Source organism: Armigeres subalbatus, chromosome 2, assembly GCF_024139115.2.
Source record: "Armigeres subalbatus isolate Guangzhou_Male chromosome 2, GZ_Asu_2, whole genome shotgun sequence".
In the NCBI taxonomy this organism is placed as follows: domain Eukaryota; kingdom Metazoa; phylum Arthropoda; class Insecta; order Diptera; family Culicidae; genus Armigeres; species Armigeres subalbatus.
This window is the reverse complement of record NC_085140.1, coordinates 421094453-421118999: the sequence shown is the minus strand read 5'-3', so window position 1 is coordinate 421118999 and position 24547 is coordinate 421094453. Positions and strand designations below refer to the sequence as shown.

The following is a 24547-nucleotide window of genomic DNA, read 5'->3' as shown; positions in this document are numbered from 1 at the left end:
TTTTTCCTTCTTTGTTTTCCGTTCTTCCTTCTTCTTCTATCCTTCCTTTTTTTCTCCTTCCTTCTTATTTCTTCCTTTTTTCTTCTTACTCTGTCATTTTTTTTCTTCCTTTTTCCTGATTCCTTCTTTCTTCGTCCTTCTTCCTTTTCCTCCTTTCTTCTTTTCTTTTTTTCTTATTTCTTCTTCCTTCTTCCTTTTCCATTTTTTCTTCGTCCTTCTTTCCTTTTTCGTTTTCCTTTCTTCTTTCTCCTTCTTTCTTCCATCTACCTTCTTTCATATTCCATCTTTCTTCTTTTCTCTTACTTCTTCCTTTTTTTATTCCTTACTTAATTTTAATAATATTTAAATAAAGAAGAATATTTTTTTATTTATTTAAATAAAGAAGAATATTTAAATTTTTCTTCTTTCTTTTATTCATCTTCTTTCTTTTTTCTTTATTCTATCTTTTCCGTCTTTCTTCGCCGTTTTTACTTCTACCTTTTTCATCTTCCTTCTTTTTCTTTCATTTTCCTTGCTTCTTATTCATTATTTCTTCTCACTCTCCTTCTTTCTCTTAAACAATGAATCTACATCAACATTTGAAAAGGGCGTAACAGCCAAAATTTATTCCTTCTGATTCTTCGTCTACATATGTATGTAGCAAATGTTGGTCTTGTATTCTTCATTCTCATCTCTTGTTTCGTATTTCTTGCTATTCGCTGTCTCACTTTGTACATCACACACTTAATACGGAAAATATTCGCCTTAATGGCGTTAGGCCAAATGACTCTTTTGGCCAAATGATCCTGAACGGTTTTAGTGTTTCTCTTGTGAAAGTTATGGCCAAAATATTTTTTTTATATGCACGAAAAAGACACCTACACCGCAAGGCGGATAAATCCAACTTGGAAATGTGCAAATGTGCAAGTACTGATGGTACTCTAAAAAGTGGTATATGTAAAGTAGTGGCGATATGCGGCGACGAAAGACTTTTTTCATTGTGAAATACGTTGAATTTCGGAACATTTTTTTGTTGTAATGGTTACCTTGGGATGGTATGAGTGTTCATGTAATTAATAACATAGAACATTATGGTGTAGATATGTGTTTTTAACAGGCATTGTAATATCATCTGAGCACAGGATATTATCTTTGCTTCTGCAAAGATATTATCCCTAATCAAAGAGCACTCTGGAAAGATATTATCATTTGAGCATTTGAGGATGATCCTGATAGCCAGCGCTGTTCGGGGTTAGTTCACGTTGCGAGGGCGTTGCTACAAAAGCAGTGAAAAAATGTTTCTCCATGGCGAACATTGCACTTTGTTTACTGAGCAGATAGATAACTAAGATCGATATCCCTTCATATCATCAGTATCTTTGATCAGAAGATCGAATGATGGGATCCCTAGTAACATTTTGGTTTTATACTGGTTTTATTACACTCTTATAGAGTAAATTATGGTCTTCAAGAGCGTTATAAAACTCAAAATGTTACTTGGGATTAATTGCAATGCCTGGTTTCTAACGCATTTTGGGAATATAACTTTTTTCATATTTTCCACGAGGTCCATGACGCCTCTAACAATAATGAAAAACATTTTCAAATTAGCTTTGAATCATTATGGTTGAATTTTTTTATTAACTTTCCTAACTTTTGACAGAAAACAGAAATGGTCATTTTGACATTTGCGATACGTGTGCTATGTAAGCACGATCTTGTTGTGTCCATTTCCGAAGCATATAGAAGTCTTTGTTTCGTTTTACAGAGAAAACACTTTTCTGTCAAGTGAAAAGCCACTCCAAAGTTTTTTTTGGTTATTTGCTTAGTGCTGTAAACCGAAGTACATACAACGATCGAAATGGTGAGCCCATTACGTATTTACAAAGCAAATTTACTCTATTCTGTGATTCATAATTGAATGCCTCCGTAGCGGTCGCAATTTAACTATTATTTTCACTTTTCGAAAGGGTCAAAAGGCACCCGGTGATTATCAAGGGAAATCATCAGCTTATTGCCTAATTTCAGCCTCTTAGCCAAGTTGTTTTCAAAACTAACAATTTTTGAAATCTTGATAAAATGTGTATAATGTACTCAAATGTAAACAATTTCATTGCTATTGACACAATAAATCTTGATCTTTCCAGCCATAACGCTCCCACTTCATAGTTTTTCATTTTGAGTGTTTTTTAGGGTGCCGACAACCGACAACCTTTTTCGAAATGGCATAAAATCAACGCTTAACAAAATTCTTTATAAAAATTTTCCAATAGATGAAATAAAAAAATGTCTCCATCAGTTATTATCTTATGCCTATTGGCTTCCATTAGTATGCAAATATCATCACATTGTGCAATTGAACGAAAGTTATGGACCAAAAAAAAGGTGCCGACAACCGCACTGTGGTCGGATATCATGAAATCATGGCATTAATAAGGCTCCTTATCCTTAAGGCTCAAATTACCGTCATCCAGTCATTGACGAAAAAGACAGCCCCGTGTTCGTACCACCCCCCAGTAATAAAACCATCGCCGAGGATGGGAGAAGTATTTTTGTTTCAAAACTACATCATCCAATAGCGAAGACATAATTATATCCGGTGGATGCTTCGTTTGCTTGTATTTCGCATTTTTTCCCAAGAGGGGAAATCAACGATTTACTCTCACGCTATCTTATATATACGAGATGCTTCATGAGTGCCCATTTTAAACGAAAATAGAATATCACCAAAAATTTTAAATACTTAGAGTTTGTTGAGAATATGGATAAAATAAAACCTTATTATTCCGAGATCCGTACAGAGTGTACGAACTTCAACTTCAAGGGAACAAAATCTTCATTTAGTGATTTCTCAACTAAATTCCAGACCAATATATTATAAATAATACTGCAAAATAGCTAAACCGAAGCTTAAACGCGGCCCAGAAAGTGTATGTACTCATTATGATTTGTTTAATGAATTTTATGGCCTACTTTGATTGAACCTGTCACTTATACAGGTTTCCGTCAAACACATGCGGAACTCAATAAATGTTAAGGCACTGTGGAGGATTTACGGCAAGTTTCTGCAACCGAATTCACGTCCGTTACATTATTTATAATCCAAAGATTCTATCCGAGATAAAATCTAAGTGGGAAGTGGAGGGAGTAGGAAAATAAATCGATTATTCCTTATATTTTTTAGTATTTTACAATAATTAAGGCGTTTTACGAGTTATTTCTTAGTTAAATCAGCTCAGACACTACTATGTATTGCGCTCCGAGTTACAGAAACATTATGCGGGAATAAATATTGCACATAGATTCAAAATTAGGTTTGAAATAATCAAATTTTGTATATAAAATCACAATTTTACATAAAAAGCATTGTATCTCAAAATCAAAAACGTTTTCAAAGATGGTTACTTCACAAGAGTTGCTCATAATACTGAATTCTTAAACTTTGCCGAAGACACCATCATCCTATCACGCTCATATAAAAAGTTAGCTGAAGCGCCGCCCTAGCGAGAGAGTTCCGAAATATTTTTTTTATCACCATATGAAGGTCTACATATCATCATGCCACAACTTTGTGGAAGACACCAAACTTCTATATGAGGCAACCCTAAGAAGTTATTTATTAATGCCATGATTTCATGATACCCGACCACAGTAAACCGACCACCCCTATACACTGAGCGAAGTAAAAATAGCACCACCATGTTTTTACTTATATTTTCTTAAATTATGAACAGATGATCGTTATTTCAGTTCGAATGTAAGTAAATTTTGATTCGCAACTTCTCAGTACATTACATTTATATTAAGAAAAACATCTTAATAAAGATAAAAAAATTATATCAAGGCGGACCATTTACATTTAAGCTGAAAAATTCATGAAAAAAGTGTGAAATAAAAATAGCGCCACTTAAATTTTTCATCAATATTTGGTAAAATCTTAGCAAAAACTATCTTAAAATTCATGACAAAGTACTTTGTGATGACAGTAGGAGCTATTCTCTAGAATTACTTCAAAAATTTGTTGTTGAATGGACAGAAGTATTTTACCAAGAGCGTTCGGCTCGAAATGCACCCAGAATTCACGAAAACGATTTTCATATTTATGTTAACGAATCGATTATCTTTTGTATAAAAGTAACGAGCAATTACAACACAAAGTTTTCTAAGGAATTAGGGCCTGGAGAACAAGCTAGTCGCTCAAAACTCTCTTTATTTTTCCCTAAAAATCTTATTATGATCAACTCAGAGTTGCGAGTCGCTGCAATATGTATTAAGCTGGAAAGTTAGTTATGGGCCCATGAATTACTCGCCGTACTTGATTACGCTTATCTCTTGCATTTCATAGTGATTCTCCGACTTAATGCTCGTCGATACTCATAGCGATAAAATATTTATTAGAAATAAAAAAAAAACCATAATCATCATTACTTCATCACCAAGGTAATTTTGACAACTAATTCTATGTAGGTGCAAATCGCACAACCATCAAGATTGAACTATTCGACCGAAGGAACTACTCATTCATCCACTTACTTGTGCAGGTAATGTACATCTCATCAAAATTGAAACTATTATGCATTTGTCACCTTATAAAATAAAGCTTGCCGGGCTTTCTGCGCCACTTCAAGTTTTCGTTTGTGATATTATATATTTGATATATTTTATTCAATAACACACGAAAGTTCTATGAGAAGTTAAACCGTTCACGTAAGGGCCACGTGCCACAGCCTGATATGTGTAAGGACATAAACGGGAACCTTCTTACGAACGAGCGTGAGGTGATCTAAAGGTGGCGGCAGCACTACGAAGAGCACCTGAATGGCGATGTGGCAGACGAAGATGGCGGTATGGTGATGGACCTGGGAGAACGCGCGCAGGACATAATTCTACCGGCTCCGGATCTCCAGGAAATCCAGGAGGAGATTGGCCGGCTGAAGAACAACAAAGCCCCTGGGGTTGACCAACTACCAGGAGAGCTATTTAAACACGGTGGTGAGGCACTGGCTAGAGCGCTGCACTGGGTCATTACCAAGATTTGGGAGGAGGAAGTTTTGCCGCAGGAGTGGATGGAAGGTGTCGTGTGTCCCATCTACAAAAAGGGCGATAAGCTGGATTGTAGCAACTACTGCGCAATCACATTGCTGAACGCCGCCTACAAGGTACTCTCCCAAATTTTATGCTGTCGACTAGCACCAACTGCAAGGGAGTTCGTGGGGCAGTACCAGGCGGGTTTTATGGGCGAACGCTCCACCACGGACCAGGTGTTCGCCATTCGCCAAGTACTGCAGAAATGCCGCGAATACAACGTGCCCACACATCATCTATTCATCGACTTCAAAGCCGCATATGATACAATCGATCGGGACCAGCTATGGCAGCTAATGCACGAACACGGTTTTCCGGATAAACTGACACTGATGACTGATTGATCAAAGCGACGATGGATCGGGTGATGTGCGTAGTTCGAGTTTCAGGGGCATTCTCGAGTCCCTTCGAAACCCGCAGAGAGTTACGGTAAGGTGATGGTCTTTCGTGTTTGCTATTCAACGTCGCTTTGGAAGGGGTAATACGAAGAGCAGGGATTAACACGAGCGGTACAATTTTCAATAAGTCCGTCCAGCTATTTGGTTTCGCCGACGACATAGATATTATGGCACGTAACCTTGAGAAGATGGAGGAAGCCTACATCAGACTGAAGAGGGAAGCTAAGCGGATCGGACTAGTCATCAACACGTCGAAGACGAAGTACATGATAGGCAGAGGTTCAAGAGAAGACAATGTGAGCCACCCACCGCGAGTTTGCATCGGTGGTGACGAAATCGAGGTGGTAGAAGAATTTGTGTACTTGGGCTCACTGGTGACTGCCGAAAATGACACCAGCAGAGAAATTCGGAGACGCATAGTGGCTGGAAATCGTACGTACTTTGGACTCCGCAAGACGCTCCGATCGAATAGAGTTCGCCGCCGTACCAAACTGACAATCTACAAAACGCTAATTAGACCGGTAGTCCTCTACGGACACGAGACCTGGACGATGCTCGTGGAGGACCAACGGGCACTTGGAGTTTTCGAAAGGAAAGTGCTGCGTACCATCTATGGTGGGGTGCAGATGGCGGACGGTATGTGGAGGAGGCGAATGAACCACGAATTGCATCAGCTGTTGGGAGAACCATCCATCGTTCACACCGCGAAAATCGGACGACTGTGATGGGCCGGGCACGTAGCCAGAATGTCGGACAGTAACCCGGTGAAAATGGTTCTCGACAACGATCCGACGGGCACAAAAAGGCGAGGTGCGCAGCGGGCAAGGTGGATCGATCAGGTGGAAGATGACTTGCGGACCCTCCGTAGACTGCGTGGTTGGCGACGTGTAGCCATGGACCGAGCCGAATGGAGAAGACTCTTATATACCGCACAGGCCACTTCGGCCTTAGTCTGAATAAATAATAATAATAATATTTTATTCAAAGTGGTGCTATTTTTATTTCACTTCACCATTTTTGCCTTTCTCGTATACAAAGTATACGTAAAGGCTATATGTTCGCTCCAAAAACGAACTTTTTATAAGAGTCCCGGAGACCCATAATGATATATGCCGATCGGCTCAGCTCGACGAATTGAGGTGATGTCGGTGTGTGTGTATGTGTGTGCGCAAAATAATCTCACTCATTTTTCAGGCCTTTATCCTTAACCGATTTGCTCGCAACAAGTTGCATTCGATTCGATTTTATCGTGAAAATGAACATCTAAGTTTGGAAGATGATAGTAGCATTTCCATATCCCTTGTTATATCCTTTGTTCATGTGAGATTTTGCATTCCTGGCCGCAAACAACGGAGATGTTAGTAAAATCAACCAATGTACATTTATAAGGAGGAATGATAATTGTGGGTAGATGAAGACCTGTCTACCGACCGGGTGGAAGGTCCCATATGTCCGATCTGTAAGAAAGGGCTCAGATTGGAGTGTGACAAATACAAAGGGATCACCCTTCTGAACTCAGCATACAAAATTCTGTCGCGTATTCTGTTTATCATACTGAGACCGCTCGAGAAGTCCTTCATCGGCGAATACCAGGCAGATTTTCATGAGGGCTGATCAATAACATATCAGCTGCGCGTCGTCGATAAATTCGGGGAGTAGAACTTGTAGATTCACCATGTGTTCAATGATTCCAAAGCAATGAGGTAAAGGCTATAATATAGCCGTATAGATCATATTATGATCTCTTCAAAACCAATCTTTTGATAGAGGCTCGGAGACCCATAGTGTTATATACCAATTGACTCAGCTCGTGTGTATGTATGTGTGTATGAGTACAAAATTTTGTAGACACACCTTTTGGAACCTAGCATTGGCGGAATTATTCGCACAGGTTCCATTCGACGGGAAATCCTGTCCCATTGTTTGTTACTGGAAATTGGCCTGATTGGAGTATGGTATTAGAAGTTATGGTTAAAATACTATTTTATAAAATATATTTTATGCGCTTAATACGCATTCATATTTTTTCTAGTAGACCTTTTTTTGGTAGTTCATTTGTCATTTTTTGTCTATGACCCAAGTTGACTAAGTTGTAGACAAACTCAGTCGGAGAAAGTGATAATGCCAAGGAAAGTTATTCAATATTTTATGAAATTTACAACAGTTTATTTTCGCAGTATTCAGACTTCGACGATGATTCGTATGAGTAGAAGATGCATTTTTAACTTTACAGCCTTATTTCTTGTCAAATCCATTATTCCAGTTTAAAGCGTGATTCCATCCTTGCCGGCGTACTTCTGCACATACTTGTTATCTGGATCGTACTTGGCCTTCAGAGCCTTCCACTCCTCCGGCTTGTTCTCGGTCAGGTACTTGATGACCTTTGTGCTGGTCGTCTGCTGCTTCTCGCTACACTTGGCACAGTTGTTCTCCAAGGCTTCGGGCAGGACTCGCTTTAGTTCATTACCTTCGGCGGTGCAGGGCCCGTTATCCAGCAGGCAGTTGTAGTAATTTTTGAACAAACGATCCGACTGCAGGATCTCATCGGTGTCGATGCTGTCGTATTTGGTGGTGTACTTGTCGTCCTGAGGCCTGGCAGCGGCCATGGCGAACAATGCCAAAATGACGATGAAGGATTTCATTTTCGCGTTTCAAACTGCAACGATAAGAAGCGATTAGCGGATAGTTCGATGATTTTCCAAGGAAACCAGTCAATCAATTTAAATGCGTGCTCTAACGTCAAGTCACCTTGGTTCTAGAAGCGGAGCTGATTTCAACTGTACTCCGTTCAACCCAACGTCAACTATATATAGTGTTAGACTTCTGTTCTTCAAACCTGGGGGATTTTTTTATTATCACGAAGTGTTACTTTTCGTCTGTCTAATCAAACCATCGAAAATGATGTTCGGCACGGTTCAGTCTGCTGGAGTAATAAAAAAATAGTAGTGTCGTGTACGAGTAATGTGGATGCAAGCAATAATGATGATTCATTGATCTTCTAAAGAAAAAATAGTCGCGACAAGAGATTTTTTGTGCAAACGTCATTCACCACGAATCCTTTTCATCTTTTTCTCCATCAAAAATATACCCCCAAGTAGAAGCCTTTGCTGTCCTACAGATTTCCTTTAATTCCGATCCAAAATAAACTTAATAATTTCCACATTTGTATGTCAGGTGGCATGTACACCCGATTTTGTTTTCACAGATTTTTTTTACACGGCCGTGTAAAAAAAGCCCATGCAAATTTTTTGCAAAGTTGCGCCATTTTGCATGATTGAACTGTTTTTACACGGATTTTCAAATTTTGAACTGAAAACTTTTTTTACACGGAACGCATCCCCCGTGTAAAAAAAGAATCTGGTGTACAATGGTTTGTATGACCAAATAATTTGTGAAAGTTTTGTAGTCTGAACCGGGGAATCGAACCCACCCGTTATCATCACCGTCACGATTTGTAGCTGCCCGCTTCACCGATGAGTAAAGTAAGGCCACCGAAAGCACTGTTGGAATTACATACCAACAGAAAGTAGAAGTTTGTATTATGAATGTTGTATACAAAACAAATAAACATTTATTACGTAATCGTCTTGGACTGGGTTTTACACATTGGATCTATTTTGGAGCACACACCTCACTTAGAGTCGGGCTTCCTGTTCGTGGGTTATGTTCCGCATCCATGAAATTATCCATCCATCTTTCAATTACTTGTAGAGTGAGATGGGGCACAGGTGGAACATGATCCTATCTTAAAAAGTTAATAAGCGAGAAGCAGATGTTTTATCATAGAGGGAGCAGCTGATATTTAGTTTTGTTTCAATTGATTTTCTTGTATTTTGCAATAAAATATCTTCTTTTGTAATTACTTTCCAAGGCTCTCATAGATACATGCACAATGGGCAAAATTTATTCTTAATTCAAACAGCATGTGCTGTCAAAGCATTCATCGCCTCACTATTAAGTGGTGGTATATTGATCAAAACTTGTCGATTCAAAGTTGTTTTTTTAGATTTGTTTTTCTTAGACAACAATCCACAGTTTTTGAAACCCAAAACAATTTCAAAAATCTAAATAAAATGAGAACAATTCTGCAGTGCAAACCGGCCTGAAAAAAAATGCTTAAATGCTTGCCCAAATTTAAATTGCAGCACGTTTCAAATCTTTTGTTCCAAATTTTGAAAATAGTTCGAGGGTTTGAAATAAGTGATTAAAGCACTTTTTTGCAATTCCTGATCATAATACCTGGTTTACAGTTGTCATTTGAGTGATAAAACGGCCTACTTTTCCATACCAACAGAATGGGTGCTTTAATGACCATTATGCAACTCAAATGGGTTGCATAATATTCATTATAGCACTCATTTGGGTGCTATAATGAAAAAACCTACATTGAGACAGTAGTTACTTGACTACATTTAGCTGAATTAGTTTGGGTGAGTGTTTAAATAGTGTAAGCGTCTCGTAATAAATGAAATGGTTTGTTGGACATAACATCACAATTTTCCAAAGGCAATTGCATCCATCGCTTCATAGCTTTTCAAGCTATGGAATTTGGCATGATAAGATGGAATCTTATTGTTCTCTGCCGCAACATAATTTATTGTCATGAATGATCATGTGGAGTAAACTCGATTGTACAATTTTGGTATAGATTTATCATATTAAAGCCCATTTTTCGTCATTGCAAAAAATAGCGTGTGCAACTCGTTGCAAAACTCGATTTTTTCAGCACTCGTAGTATTTATCCAACTCGGCAAGCCTCGTTGGATAACCGTACAACTCGTGCTGAAAAAATCATCTTTTTGCAACTAGTTGCACAAACTACTATTTCAGTTTTTGTTTTTGATTTTTTTTAAATAGTTAGAGGCCTCAAAAATATGCGTCCTTTGGGAAAGTTGACCTTAAATGAGTCGAAGAATTGACTGAGACTATAAAACGACATACATTTTTTTACGGGAAAGGTCAATTGACACTTAAACAGATCCACTAGCTTCAGACAGCCTAATGTATTTTAAGGGATAATAGACAGATAGATAGTTTTTTTTTGCATAAAGGCTCAGGCATGATGAAAAACAAGTTCTGAACAAAACAAGAAGAATTGGTCAATGGTCATATTGATGCATACTGGAATTTACGTCTAGTGTGACTTAGAGATTAAATAATTAAAAAATACTGAATAATAGTTAAGGCCATGGCTAAGACGCTCTGAAGGGTAGTAAATTTTGTTGCTATAAAATGTTGGAACCTTCTAGGTTTGATTTGATTTATGGTGCTGATTCTCACTTAGACTAATGAAAAAATTGTTTTAATTTGTTAAAAATATTTAATCATTCTAATACAAGCCTTCAGCCCGTTTTGAATTTTACCCCAAACTACTCTACGCATTCGGTGCGGTGCGATTTCGCTGATTTTTGAGTTGCCTTTATCTGCTTATTCTCCGGTGGGCATGGGTGTAAATATTGTTTCGTATCGAATGAAACAAACTTTTCAAGGTCAACTATATCGTCATAAGTATTTTATTGGAACTGCAGTTACGCTCAAAATTGAGCGTACACTATCGATAAGGCGAGAACAACTCATATGTATTAGCAAAATAATGATCACATAGTTTCGCTTAACCATTTTATATTGAGATTAATAATGTTTCTCTACATACTTTATATGAACTTAAAATTGATCTTTCTTAAACGTCTAAAATTGTATCAATGTAAATGTTAAAGATTTTATTTCAATTTTCATACAAAACTGAAAATTAAAAAAAAAATCTTTTACTGGAATCACTTTAACGAAACTATTTAATTAGGTACTATAATTAGGTACACATACGGAAGCAAATGGTTACCTTTTTTTGTTGGATTAAAAAGCTTCAAAATCTTCACAATTTGGTATGAAAGAATGGCCACCCAACCAGCGGGTGGTAGATTTTAATATTCTGCATAGTGTACCGACAAATTAAACAACTGAACAAACAAAACGGCAATTTGACATTGGTGGTAGCAACTATTTGACTGATATTATTTATGAAAAATGTTCTAACCTTTTTTTCACTTTAATATAGTAATCAAATTGATGAGTTTTTCATCTTCGATGTTTTTTACAGTGAAACGAATTGCAGTAGCTTGCCGTGGATTTAATGGTTTGGTGTGATAAAGGATGATTGTACCACAGCCAACACTTGGGGTTGTAACTTTTATTCGATAACTCACAACGAAAAATAAAATCAACGCCTTTATGATATACAGTGCGAGTATTGATTATTTCGATTCCCTTCAATTTTCGGAGCCAACTTCATCATCGATAGTGTTCCTGCAATTGTGGGAGTAACTGTAGACGATATGCACTGAACAGGAACGCTTCCAAAGGCAAGCCATTGCTTCGATGATTGACGGAAAACTGGATTTTTAGGAAGAAAGTGCTTTAATTCCAATGGTGGATGCGAATAGCATCTGACTCATGCAGAATAATTTAGTTTTTAAAAGTCATTCTATTTGATACAGACATTAACAGACAGTCAATATCCTTCCTCATTTGTGGCAATCATGCTTTAGGTAGTGGAATATTTCAGTCCATTTTGTATTGAATATTGAGAACTTAGAACTATCGGAAGCATACATAGTAGTGCAATACTGGTTCTGTGCCTAAACGCTTGTACCCATTAATCAAACTCAATAACAATGAAAACCTGATTATGCTACCTAGCGGTAATGGTGCCTTTCTTGTACATTATTGGAAATAATATTATGCCCATAACTTTTGAGCCCATAGTCCGATCTGGCAAATTTTCAATCGGAAACAATCGATTCTCCGTCGAGTGGATGAGGAGAGTAGGCATCCTAGCAGGATTTTTTCGCCGCTGAATTTTTTTCTCTTCAATTTCAAAATAATTTTATTATGAATATTTTGAGTCTGCCTCAGGAGCAAGGATGTTATCGATCATTTAGTAATCTGCCTTCGATCATTTAGTAGTTTGTCAATTACTCATTCCAGAGGCTAAATTTCAAAATGTGTTGTATGGTGGACTTTTAGTGCGAAGGTTTTTCTACAACTCTCCTGACCAGGTCGATGTTCGATTTCCACAGTTAAAGGAGTTACGGTGCTAGTTGCTATACTTATACTAAATGATAACAAAATATTTAATTATTTAGTCTACGTTACTGCTACTAGCGCTATAGCTCCGTTATTAGTGAAATTCAAACAACGAACTGTCAGGCAGAGTTGTAGATAAACCTTTGCATTAGAAGTCCACCATACAACACATTTTAAAATTTAGCCGCTGGAATGAGTTTTTGAAATACTACTAAATGATCGAAGGCAGATTACTAAATGATCGATAACATCCTTGCTCAGGAGTGTAATGCTTAAAATTATCTAGGTGGGATGGGAAATAAAGTGGTCATCAAATTGGGAAGGACAAGCCATGAAGATCCTGCTTCAAGAGTTCACGGTTCACTCAAATGCTGCTAATTAGTAATACCGTTGATATCTCCCGGTGCCTTATCAAAAGCTGAAGTTTTTTCTGTAGCCTTTTCGATGTCAAATTCGTCGTCGTCTGACTTCGCGAATGTTCCCAAAGGTGGATTCCTTTTTACATTCTTCACGTATTGTAATTCTGTTCTACTTACCACAACCACTTCCACACCATCTCTAGCAACAACTTTGAAGCGGTCCGGCAGAAAAGTCGAATCCATTTTGGAACGTTCCTAGCGAGCTAGCCAAACCACTTAGTCAACTCCTTTGCACCCTGCACTATATCTGCATACAGCTAACTGGAATGTTTTGGAATGTTTAGAACCAACGTCCCTGTCCCGTAGTTCTTCGAGATCAAGCTTTTCATTCGTCGCTGCGCACCACAGACACGGGAACGTACCAAAGTGCTTCCAACCCACCTTCACGGACACAAAACTATTCGCATTGAATCGAAAATATCGCTTGTTTGTGGACGATACATAGCCGAATCGTTTATGTTCCCGATGTATAAGGTAGGTTGCTGCCATTTCTGACTCGCTAGTCCTTACTAACCTTCTCAATAATTCTGGTTCCAGTTGCCGAATGATGTACGATGAAAATCTATCATTGCATGGGTGACTGTGAAAATGTCTTACTTTGCTCTGGCCAGAACTAGCATGAAGGTAGATCATATAAGTACGTTATTTATTCTCATGATTCAACTAATATAATTTTGTTTCAGATTCTCTGGATCGCGGATATTTGACGTAAACTACGTCTAAGGGGAAGACTCGGATATAGGGTGTAAAATGAAAATTTCAAAATTGAGGACCGTCACGAAATCATGTAAGATTTTGAATGTTACTTGCGCATTTATCTTTCGATGGATTTTTTAGATTAATATATCAATCGACTCGGAAACTCTCCACCAATTTGCCAGTTGTATTGGATCTTCTGATTATCAACGTTAAACTAGAGTATTTCTTTTATGTACATTTCTTTCGTGTAAATTTCAACAACTTTTTCTATCTGTGTAGTTGGAACGCTTTCGATTAATAAACGTTGCGGTAAAGAAAATGTAGGCAATTAACCTTTGGATGCATTAACCACACTAAGTCGAATCCAACAGTCGGAAACGCGAAAAGCATCATTTTCACATGAGTTTTTAAAGTGAAAGTTTTAAGTTATCGTACCGTCGTCGGGGGAGACAATGGGTCAATTGGGGGGGTGTCAGGCCGTTAGGCCGAAGGCCATTTGTCCGAAGGTCATTAGGCCGAATGGTCATTAGGCCGAACGGTCATTAGGCCGAATGGCCATTAGGCCGAATTAGTAAAAAGAAGCAAGAAGTGATAAATGAGAACTGTTTTCTTCACCTTACCCCTTCTTCCTTCTCCCTTCTTGTATCTTCCTTCTTCTTTCTTCTTTATTCCTTCTTCCTTCTTCTTTCTACCTTTTTCCTTCTTCCTTTTCTTCCTTCCTTTTCTCCTTTTCCTTCTTCCTTCTCCCCTCTTCCTTCTACCTTCTCTCTTCTTCCTTCTTCTTTATTCTTTCTTCTTTCTCCCGTTTCTTCCTTCTTCATTCTTCCTTCTGCATTCTTTCTTCTTCCTTCTTTCTTCTTCCTTTTTTATTCTTTCTTCTTCCTCCTTCCCTCTTCCTTCTTCTTTCTTCTTCTTTCCTGCTTCCCTTTTTCTTCTTCCTTCTTCTTTCTTCCGTCTTCCTTCTTTCTTCTTCCTTTTTTCTTCTCCCTTCTTCCTTTTCCATTTTTTTCTTCTTCTTTCTTCTTTCTCCTTCTTTCTTCTTTCTTCCTTATTCCTTCTTCCTACTTCCTTCTTCTTTCTTCCTTCTTAATTCTTCCTTCTTAATTCTTCCTTCTTCCTTCTTCCTTCTTCCTTCTTCCTTCTTCCTTCTTCCTTCTTCCTTCTTCTTCTTCCTTCTTCCTTCTTCCTTCTTCTTTCTTCCTTCTTCCTTCTTCGTTCTTCCTTATTGCTTCTTCCTTCTTCCTTCTTCTTTCTTCCTTCTTCATTCTTCCTTCTTCCTCCTTCCTTATTCCTTCTTCTTTCTTCTTTCTTCCTTGTTCCTTCTTCCTTCTTTTTTTTTCCTTCATCCTTCTTCCTTCTTTCTTCTTCCTTCTTGCTTCTTGCTTCTTGCTTCTTCCTTCTTGCTTCGCTTCTTACTTCTTCCTTCTTCCTTCTTCTTTCTTCCTTCTTCCTTCTGCCTTTTTCCTTTTTCCTTTTTCATTCTTCCTTCTTCCTTCTCCTTTCTTCCTTCTTGCTTCTTGCTTCTTCCTTCTTCCTCCTTCCTTATTCCTTCTTCCTTCTTCTTTCTTCCTAGTTCCTTCTTCCTTGTTCCTTCTTTTTTTCCTTCGTCCTTCTTTCTTCTTCCTTTTTCCTTCGTTCTTCTTCCTTCTTGCTTCTTTCTTCTTCCGTCTTCCTTCTTCCTTCTTTTTTATTCCTTCTTCCTTCTTCCTTTTTCCTTTTTCCTTCTTACTTTTTCCTTTTTCCTTCTTCCTTCTTGCTGCTCCTTTCTTCCTTATTACTTCTTCCCCCTTCTTCCTTTATACTTCTTCCTCATTGCGAACTACTCACTTCCCACTCCCCAGTGCTCATTCGGCCTAATGGCCATTCGGCCTAATCACCGTTCGGCCTAATGACCATTCGGCCTAATGGCCTTCGGCCTAATGACCTTCGGCCTAATGACCCAGAATTGGGGGTGAGAAAGGGGGCATTGTTTCAACTACATAGAATGCTTTTAGAATAGATTTATTGTATATGAGGACCAGAAAACTTAATTATAAGAGACCTTTTTGAACGATTTTGTTATCCGATCTCCAGACTGTCGGTGAGGGTGCTGACCCATTGTCACCCCCGACGACGGTATTCAACAGTTTTCATATTTTAAGTTACGTAAATTTAGTTCTAAACCAGTGTAATAAGTAATCGAATGAATTATCTTAAAATATCACTGCATTCCTCAATGCACAAAACTGTTTTACGTAGTTTTCGTCGAGCGGACGTGTCTTGTACACAACTCCTGAATTTTTTTTCAATTCTTCAATTTAGTGATTATTCATAGGTAATTTGAAGTTTATCACTTGATAATCGTGATAATTTCTGCAAATGGAGCTGAAAATGCACGAAAAAAAAAATTTCCATAAAAACATTGTCTTATTATTCAATTTGGATCGTCGTCAAAATCCAATTGTACTGCGAAAATTCAATAAAGATTATTATTAAAATAATAATGGTTATTTATTTGTTTCAAAAATAATGATGTTGAAATCTTAAAAACATCTCTGTTAACAACAATATTATTATTACTTCAAGAACGGTATAGAAGCTTTTTGATATTTGGAAGCTTTTAAAGCTTCTAAAAGAACAACAATACCGGATTGTTGAAACATTAATTTTTTTTACCGCCAAAACAATGTGAAATTCGTGTTAAATTTACATCAAATATCATTGGATTTACAAGAGTTTTTTTCTGCGTGTTTAATTCGAAGGGTGTTACACCAGTGACGGGAACGGTTGACACTTCTTTTTATCATTCATTCTGCCGTGCAGTCAAAGAAAAAACAAAACCACGGCAGCCGCAGCAGCAGCCACGACCAAGCAGACAACAGTCAGCACATGATTTTATTATTTTCTCTTCTTACAATTAATGTTTCTGTACGCTCATTTCACGACGTATGACTCTTTTTAATGGTAAATGATTATTTTATTACTCTTTGCTCATTTAAGTGGCTAGAACTGATGAATTAGTACCAACGGCTAGCATTCTTTCTAGGCTTTGCGCTACAGGCAATTAAACTCGATTCTGTTCTGTTTGCGCTGGGCACGAACCAAAACAAGAAATCTCATGCAAATGCTGACCGTACCGACGGCTCGACTCTCACGCAGCAGCAGGCAGCAGCAAACAAATAGTTTGCCTCATCAGCAAAAAAAATGTCACAATGAGGCGTACATTTTTTTTTAAAACTGTTTCGGTTTGTGCGGTGCGTGAAATTTGACCGGATAAAATGTAAACATTCGCATAATCACAATGTTTTACTGTACATTTCCCAACACTGGTTACAGCAAGGCGTGAGTGGAGAGCGAGTGTGTTGTGGCGATGTAATATTGCTGAAGAACATGAATCCATTTTCTCCTGTCCGTCCTGGAGGCTGACAGTCCCTTCATGCTCCCCTGGTTCGATTGCCCCATTTGTTTGAGGGCGTAGAGGTATGTCCTATTATAGAGGTATGCGTTATCTCAATACTTTTATCTTCTTAAAACTTGGTAAAATCAGCGCACTAGAATAAAGGTCCATTGTCGCTCTGGACTAAACATGTAATGAGTAGACATCAGGCTCCAATTCCAAGAATTTGTTCAAGGAGATTCGGAAGGGAATTCGTAAGAAGTTACGGAAGGGATTTGTTTGAGAAAATCCAGAAATAATTTCTGATGCAATTCCTTAAAAAAATAATGTAAGTATGTAAGTATGTATGCTATCATGCATGAGAAAATTATTGGAGAAAACGAAGAAAATGCATTGCTATCAAATACTCAGTTTGGATTTCGAAAAGGGAAAGGAACAAACGATATACAACTGGCCCTTGTGCACAAGCAGCTATTGGCTTCAGTATTCTTGGATATTAAGGGGGGTTTCGATTCAGTTTCCATAGAAGTACTATCAGACAAATTGCACAGCAGTGGATTACCCGTTATTTTGAATAATTTCTTGTTGTTGTTGTTGTTGTCACACTCAGCACTCTGACAATTTCCAGAATTAGTTACATGAGCCTTCCCCAAGGTTCATGTTTAAGTCCCTTGCTTCATAATTTCTATGTTGAAAATATTGACAATTGTTTGGAAGGACAATGCACGCTCAGACAACTTGCAGATGATGCCGTGGTCTCTCTAAGAGGTCCATGGGCAAATGTCTTGCAAGAACCATTGCAAAGTACACTAAATAATCGGACTGTTTGGGCCAGACATTTTGGGATCGAGTTTTTACAGCCAAAAAACTCAGTTGGTTTACTAGGAAGCGGTACCCTGCTCAACTGAAACTAAAGCTGTTGAATGATGACATCAACCAACCTTTATCTTCTAAATACCTTGGGGCCGTGTTTGATTCTAAATGTACCTGGAAACTACATTTTGAATATTTGATAGGGAAATGCCGGAAAAGGATTCATTTTCTACGTTCTATCTCCGGAACATGGTGGGGTGCTCACCCGGAAGACCTCATCAAACTCTATAGAACAACTATTCTCTCTGTTTTAGAGTCTGGCTCCTTCTGCTTCCTCTCAGCAGCTGATTGCCACCTGATCAAAGAACGAATTCAGTATCGTTGTTTGCGTATTGCCATTGGCTGCATGCATTCAACGCATAACATGAGCCTGGAGGTGCTTGCTGGAGTCACTCCTTTAAAGCACCGTTACTGGGAGCTCTCACTTAGAATACTCATCAAATGTGGAACAAGTAACATACTTGTCTTAGATAACTTCGATAAAAAGCTTGAACTATCTTGTCGTTCAAGATTTCCTTAGAGATTCATTAGAGTTCTACTACATATCAACAGATCTTTGTCTTCCGTGTTATAATCCACCTCGATTTCACTTCACCAACGATACAGTTCCTCCATTGAATACGATCCTTCCATGAAACATGCTATTCAAGGAATACCAGATCATCCCATAATCCCATTCCATTCCATAATTCCCAAAGTTACGCTGGCTCCCAACCCTCTCTTACTAACCGAACAAAAAATACATTGATTGTATATATCACAAAGTATCATGGCTTCGTAAAGTGTTATACACGCCTGAGCCTACCAATCAATCAATCCTGAAAGAATTTCCGATATTTTTAAATTTTCGCAAGTACGAGCAGGAACAGTGGCAGCTCAGAGTGATCTCTTTCCGCCAGTATTTAAGTCTTCACAAACACCTACAGAACTTGTTTTAGGAATACATTTGGAAATTCCTTTACGATGAATCCTTTCTTTAGGAATACTTTTGGAAGTTCCTTTATTAAGTATTTTTGAGGTTTTGGCTTTTCAGTCAGTGCATTCAGAAAATAATTTAGGATTTTCTTTGGAATATATTTCAGGAATCTTGCCAGTACCCTTTGGAGACTCTAGGAAGAAATTCTTGGAATTGAAATCCTTTGAGCATTCTTCCGGGAATCTCTTCAGAAAATCCTTGAGAAGTTTTTTAGGACCCTTTCGGAAATTTCATTTGGATTTTTTTTTTGGGAATTTCTTCGAGAATTACTTACGAGATTCCTTCAGGAAATCTTTTTGAATTTCCGTTAGAAAATCCTCCGAAAACTCTTTAAGGATTTCTTATTTTATTTCTAAATAATTTTCCCGAAGAATTCTTTCAACAAAATTTCCGGAATATGAATAAGAACTTTTGGAGAAATTTACAAAGGTTTTTCGGAAGGTTTTACGAAATAATTTCTGGCAGGGTTTGAATCCAAAAGTGAATTACAAAGTCTCTCACTTATCGTCTCTGTAAACATATACGATATGAAGCATATCGCGAGAGACTTTTTTCGCAAGCTACCATGATAAAGAACTGATTCGGAAGGCTATACCTCATGAAAAAATTCATTTAAAAAGCTCCAAACGCGGGGAGCACTAGTTCTGATGATGCATTTCAACTTGTTGTACACAGCTGTGCGGTCCGCAACACAAAATGGGCGAAAACAATGCGAAAATTAACACTTCTGTGTGGGGACTATTTACCTATCCGATTTTGTTTTCTCGCACTTGTATACAAGTTTGCTAAATTTCTTATCAAGGCTTGTTATGATTCGGAACAGTTTTTGCCTTTTTTATCGTTGTTCGTTATCTATTGAGAGCGTTTTCTGCAAACCCTAATCTCTGGAGGAATATTTAAATGAACTACTGCGAGAATCGTAAAAATTATTGCTGAATAGATTTTCGGAAAGAAAATTTTTGAAGAAATTTGCTAAAAAATTATTAAATGAGTTCTCGAAAGAATTTTCAATGTAGTTTCCAACCTAATGGAATTTTCATTTAAATTTCTGAAATTCTACAGGAATTCGTTTGGAACTTACTTCAGGAATTGCTGCAAGAATTCTAACATATGAAGGCATACCTTCAAGAATTCTTTCAGAAATTTCTGTGAAAATCCGGACAATAGTACAACAAAACCCTGATTTGAATCTGGAATTAAGACTTCATGCCAAAAAGTAAAAACCCAATAATATCGGGATTGCAGTCTATCCATCATCATAGTTCTTCGAATATTCTCAAGAATTCCTTGTAAATTTACTTCAGGAGTTGCTTCGAAATTTTTTCCAGTATCCATAAAGGTGATATTACACGAATTTATCCAAAAGCTCGTTCGGAAACAGGATTTTTTTCATGTAAAACACGCGCATGAATTGATTTGGTTAGTCATCCAGAAGTTCTTTTAGGAAGACCTTCAAAAAATATTTCCAAGAATTCCATCGTATGTAATCCTTCGGAAACTTCTTCTTCTTCATTACAAAATTCCTTCAGAAATCCTTCACAAATAAATCCAGAAATACCTTCAAAAATTCCTTGAGGATTTAATTAGAAAATTTCTTCAAAATTTGTCTAACAATTCTTCCAGAAACTGCTCCGAAATTTCCTTCAGAAATTCCTTTAGCAATACTTTCAGAAATTCGTCCAGGTATTCCATTCCCTCGGCAACCGTAATTTTTTAATGTATGTGTACATGCATCCAAGAGTTCCTTCGGAATTTCCTCAAGGGATTATTCCAAAATTTCCACTAGGAAATCCTCAAAAATTCAAATATATAAACATTTAAAAAATCCTCAAAGAATACTGCGTTTTGAGAATTTCTTAGGAAATTCCTTCCGAAATTCCTTCGAAATTTCCACAACGAATATTCGGATTTTTTTTAGAAATTCATCGGAAATTCCTTTGGAAATTTGGTCGGAATTCTTACAAAAAGTTTTTTGGAAATACCTACGGGAAACCTTTCAAAACTCCCTTAAGAGCATTTCTTCTGAAATTTTCTTTGTTTTTTTATGGAAAACTGTTTTAAGAATTCCTTCGAACTTTTTAAAGAAATCGCTTCAACAATTCTTTCAGAAATTTCTTAAGGAAGTTCCTCCAGTAATTCTTCAAGAAAAAAAATCTAAGAAGAAATTCTGGAATTCTGTATTCGTATCCGCATAACTCGAAAATGGCTTCATGGATTTTCTTCATTCCTTCAGCAAAAACGTTCGTTATAGTTTGCCACGTATTTATATGGTATTTCCTCATGTGAAAATCACGAGAAAGTTTTATAAATCATGAAGAATTAAAATTAAGATTCGTATGGATATTTTGCATGATATTATGCCGGACAACGTCTGCGGGGTTAACTGGTAGATGGTAACATGCAATACATACAAATTTCTGCCTGACATTAAAAAAAAAGATTTATCGCTTGAATGATTAACGCCTCCAATAATAGTTCTTACTACTGACGCCAAATTATAAATGAACCAATTACGCCAAAATGCTAGTGCTCCACCATTACCAGAACTCTGTTGCCGACAGTGCTTGAGCCTCGTTTTCTGATTCAGAAAACTGGCCAAAAATTGAGTTGAGTCAGATGAACGTGCAAATTTAAGTGAGATTCTCGAGTGACAATTATCAAAAAAAAAACAGAAAATGGCACCAATAATTTGACTTCAATGTCTGGTAGCCAATGAATGTGTTTTCATTCCGATCAAAAGAAATTGCTATGCTAGTACAAGAAATATAACATGTTACTTTTAAATTGAAATTACAAAGTTTGTAATAATAGCTCTTACATTTAGGGAGCACCAATCATAGGTAGGAAGTACCTACACATATTTACCTTTTAAACTTCATCCGTGCTTTGGAGTAAATATTCATTATTCAGTCTTTCAATTTGGTGATCATCTTATATTGCTAAGAATTGATGTTTTCCCTTATAAAAAAAAATAATGGAGAAATAAATAAATAAATAGATAAACATAAATAGATAAAAGTGCATATACTAATACAATCAGTATGGTGAATTGAGAAGGTAATTCGTTTCCTACATGTTCATAAGAGCTAGGTAACTCAAGTTTTGTATGTCCCGGGATTGTTTGTTACAAACCTTCCCGGGATGAGCTCTTTAACTGAGATGTTCCTTAGTCAAGTTAAAATGATGAACAAAGCCACTGACACTTCCCACCCGAAAATTCTGAATAGAACCGGTATCTTAAGTATGTTTCACTGTTCCGTTTCAGAGAACTATAATTTTAGCAATATTCAAAAGCAAGCATTATTTTGATTGCGTCAGTTTGAGGTAAACATTTACTTTCGATAGTCATCATTGTTTTTAAAATATTGTTTTCATTGTTCCACGAAAAGCAAATATTTGGTCATAGAGATCGAATCTGTTTTTAAAAAATAAAATCCAATATGCATTGAAAACAATTTGTTTCGAATAGTTGTATATTATCATAAAAAGTGATTTTACACTGAAATATATTGGTATCGCATCATATATGACGGCCCTCCCGTTTGTCCTGCCTAAATAAACAGGCTTTTACGCCCAATAATGGGTTAAACCATAAGCGCATCAATTGTTTCGACCTTGTGCCACTCAGAAGCTACTGAGCAGATCATTCACATCGTTTGCCATTATCATTGAGAAATTGCAGAGCAATTAATTCGGCGCGCTTTTTTTCCCCCAATAATGATTAATTCTTCGCCTCCTCCACAATGCTTCTGACATTGATGACGTCTTCAACGTTTGTCTTCCTCTTTCAGCCGTTTGCAACGAAGAATATACGACGTGTGTTAGAAAAAAACATCCTTTGGGATAAAGCTACTATATATAGCTGCTGTTCGGTTTGATATGAGAATAGTTTCGAATCATCACTTCTTCAAGCATCAAGGTGGGTATTCGCTCAAGGATTGTGTTACAAATTAGACTCTTCCGTTGGAACCTGATCCAAACTAACCGATTCATATTGTTGCAGCCTAAAACAAAAATGAAATTCTTCATCGTTGCTCTGGCCTTGTTTGCCGTGGCTGTTGCCAAGCCACAGGACGACAAATACACCACCAAGTACGACAGCATCGATACCGATGAGATCCTGCAGTCGGAACGTTTGTTCAAGAACTATTTTAACTGCTTGTTGGATAATGGACCGTGCACTGCGGAAGGTAACGAATTGAAGCGAGTCCTGCCCGAAGCTCTGGAGAACGACTGCGCCAAGTGTAGCGAGAAGCAGCAGACGACAAGCACCAAAGTCATCAAGTACCTGACCGAGAACAAGCCAGAGGAATGGAAGGCTCTGAAGGCCAAGTACGATCCAGACAACAAGTACGTCCAGAAGTACGCCGATAAAGATGGAATCAAGCTGTAAATCGAAAGTGAAACTGTTATAAGGAACAAACTGGCATAGATTGGAAATTCTGCACACCGTTTTCATTTAAAATGTTTTTGTTTTTCGCCATGATTGAAATTCTGATGAAACCTCAACCAGCTGTGACAATAAATATATTTGAGAATTAAACGTACCTGATCAAGTGGTTTTTCAAAAAATATCACAACTATATTATCATAATTTTGAATCGGAATCACTTCCAGCTTACATGATAATATTAAGGACAATCACGACAGAATTCAAAAATGACTTTCACAATCACCGCATATTAGGCCTTTTAAATCGCGTTATCAAAGGCACAAATATCAATTAATTGCTGTTTATCACATGCTCCATGATTGTGCAAGACATATTTGAAAAGCACGTGGTGGTCACTTTCGCTGATTCCTAGAGGGCAGATGGATTCTATAGATTACGAAACGACGCATTACGCATCAATTCGAACATTTGTTTCTTCAAATGTAGACATTGTCGCGAAGGGTTACCCTGCGATTTTTTTTTCAAAAATTGATCAAGACTATCGTTTGAAATTTTTATAAGGTTCCCCGGGGTAAGTGTTAGGTTCCAGTTATCGCGGGGCACCTTAAATGCTAGTTGAGGAAAAAAATTACAACATACCTAGAGATGTTGCAAATTAATCGATTACTTCGATTAATCGATTCATCGTTGTGATAATCGATTATTTTGAATCGATTATTACCGAAGGATTAATCGATTCAATAATCGAGAGGAATCGGGAGTAAGGGATCGTTCAAAAATTACGTCCATCGTTTTTCGGCATTTTCAACCCCCCTCCACCCCTGCTGTCTCAAACTGTCACAAATCATTGACTCCCCCTCCCCCTGTACGTACATGTGTCATTTTTATTTTAGCGATTATTTTGGTTTTTCTTTTCGTACACTATTTTTACAATAACATAATGATTTATGTTCCTTACTAACAGTTTGAATATGTTTTTAAAATGCAAGTTGTTCCCAAAACGCTTTCAGTATTTTTTCTTGTGGATGGACGTCACATAATACGAAACCCCCTCCCTCCCCCTGTCATATACTGTCACAAAACACTGACCCCCTCCCCCCTCAAACCTTGGACGTAATTTTTGAACGGTCCCTAAGGATGTCTTGAATAAATCTTCTTCTTCTTCTTCTTCTTATTAGCATTACATCCCCACACTGGGACAGAGCCGCCTCGCAGCTTAGTGTTCATTGAGCACTTCCACAGTTATTAACTGCGAGGTTTCTAAGC

General features: G+C 37.5%; 2 protein-coding genes across 2 annotated transcripts; one reads left to right on the top strand and one right to left on the bottom strand.

Moving 5' to 3' along the window:
- Nucleotides 1-7604: 7604 nt before the first annotated feature.
- LOC134217754 (ejaculatory bulb-specific protein 3-like) lies at nucleotides 7605-8348 on the bottom strand. Its single transcript, XM_062696561.1, has 2 exons — nucleotides 8211-8348; nucleotides 7605-8118 (listed from the first exon to the last, which is right to left on the bottom strand). Exon 2 carries the CDS (start codon nucleotides 8102-8104, stop codon nucleotides 7727-7729), a length of 378 nt encoding a protein of 125 aa, XP_062552545.1. The 5' UTR covers nucleotides 8105-8118; nucleotides 8211-8348; the 3' UTR covers nucleotides 7605-7726.
- A 14331-nt stretch (nucleotides 8349-22679) lies between these two features.
- On the top strand, nucleotides 22680-23425 carry LOC134217753 (ejaculatory bulb-specific protein 3-like). Its single transcript, XM_062696560.1, has 2 exons — nucleotides 22680-22807; nucleotides 22892-23425. Exon 2 carries the CDS (start codon nucleotides 22904-22906, stop codon nucleotides 23279-23281), a length of 378 nt encoding a protein of 125 aa, XP_062552544.1. The 5' UTR covers nucleotides 22680-22807; nucleotides 22892-22903; the 3' UTR covers nucleotides 23282-23425.
- The last annotated feature ends 1122 nt before the right edge of the window (nucleotides 23426-24547 follow it).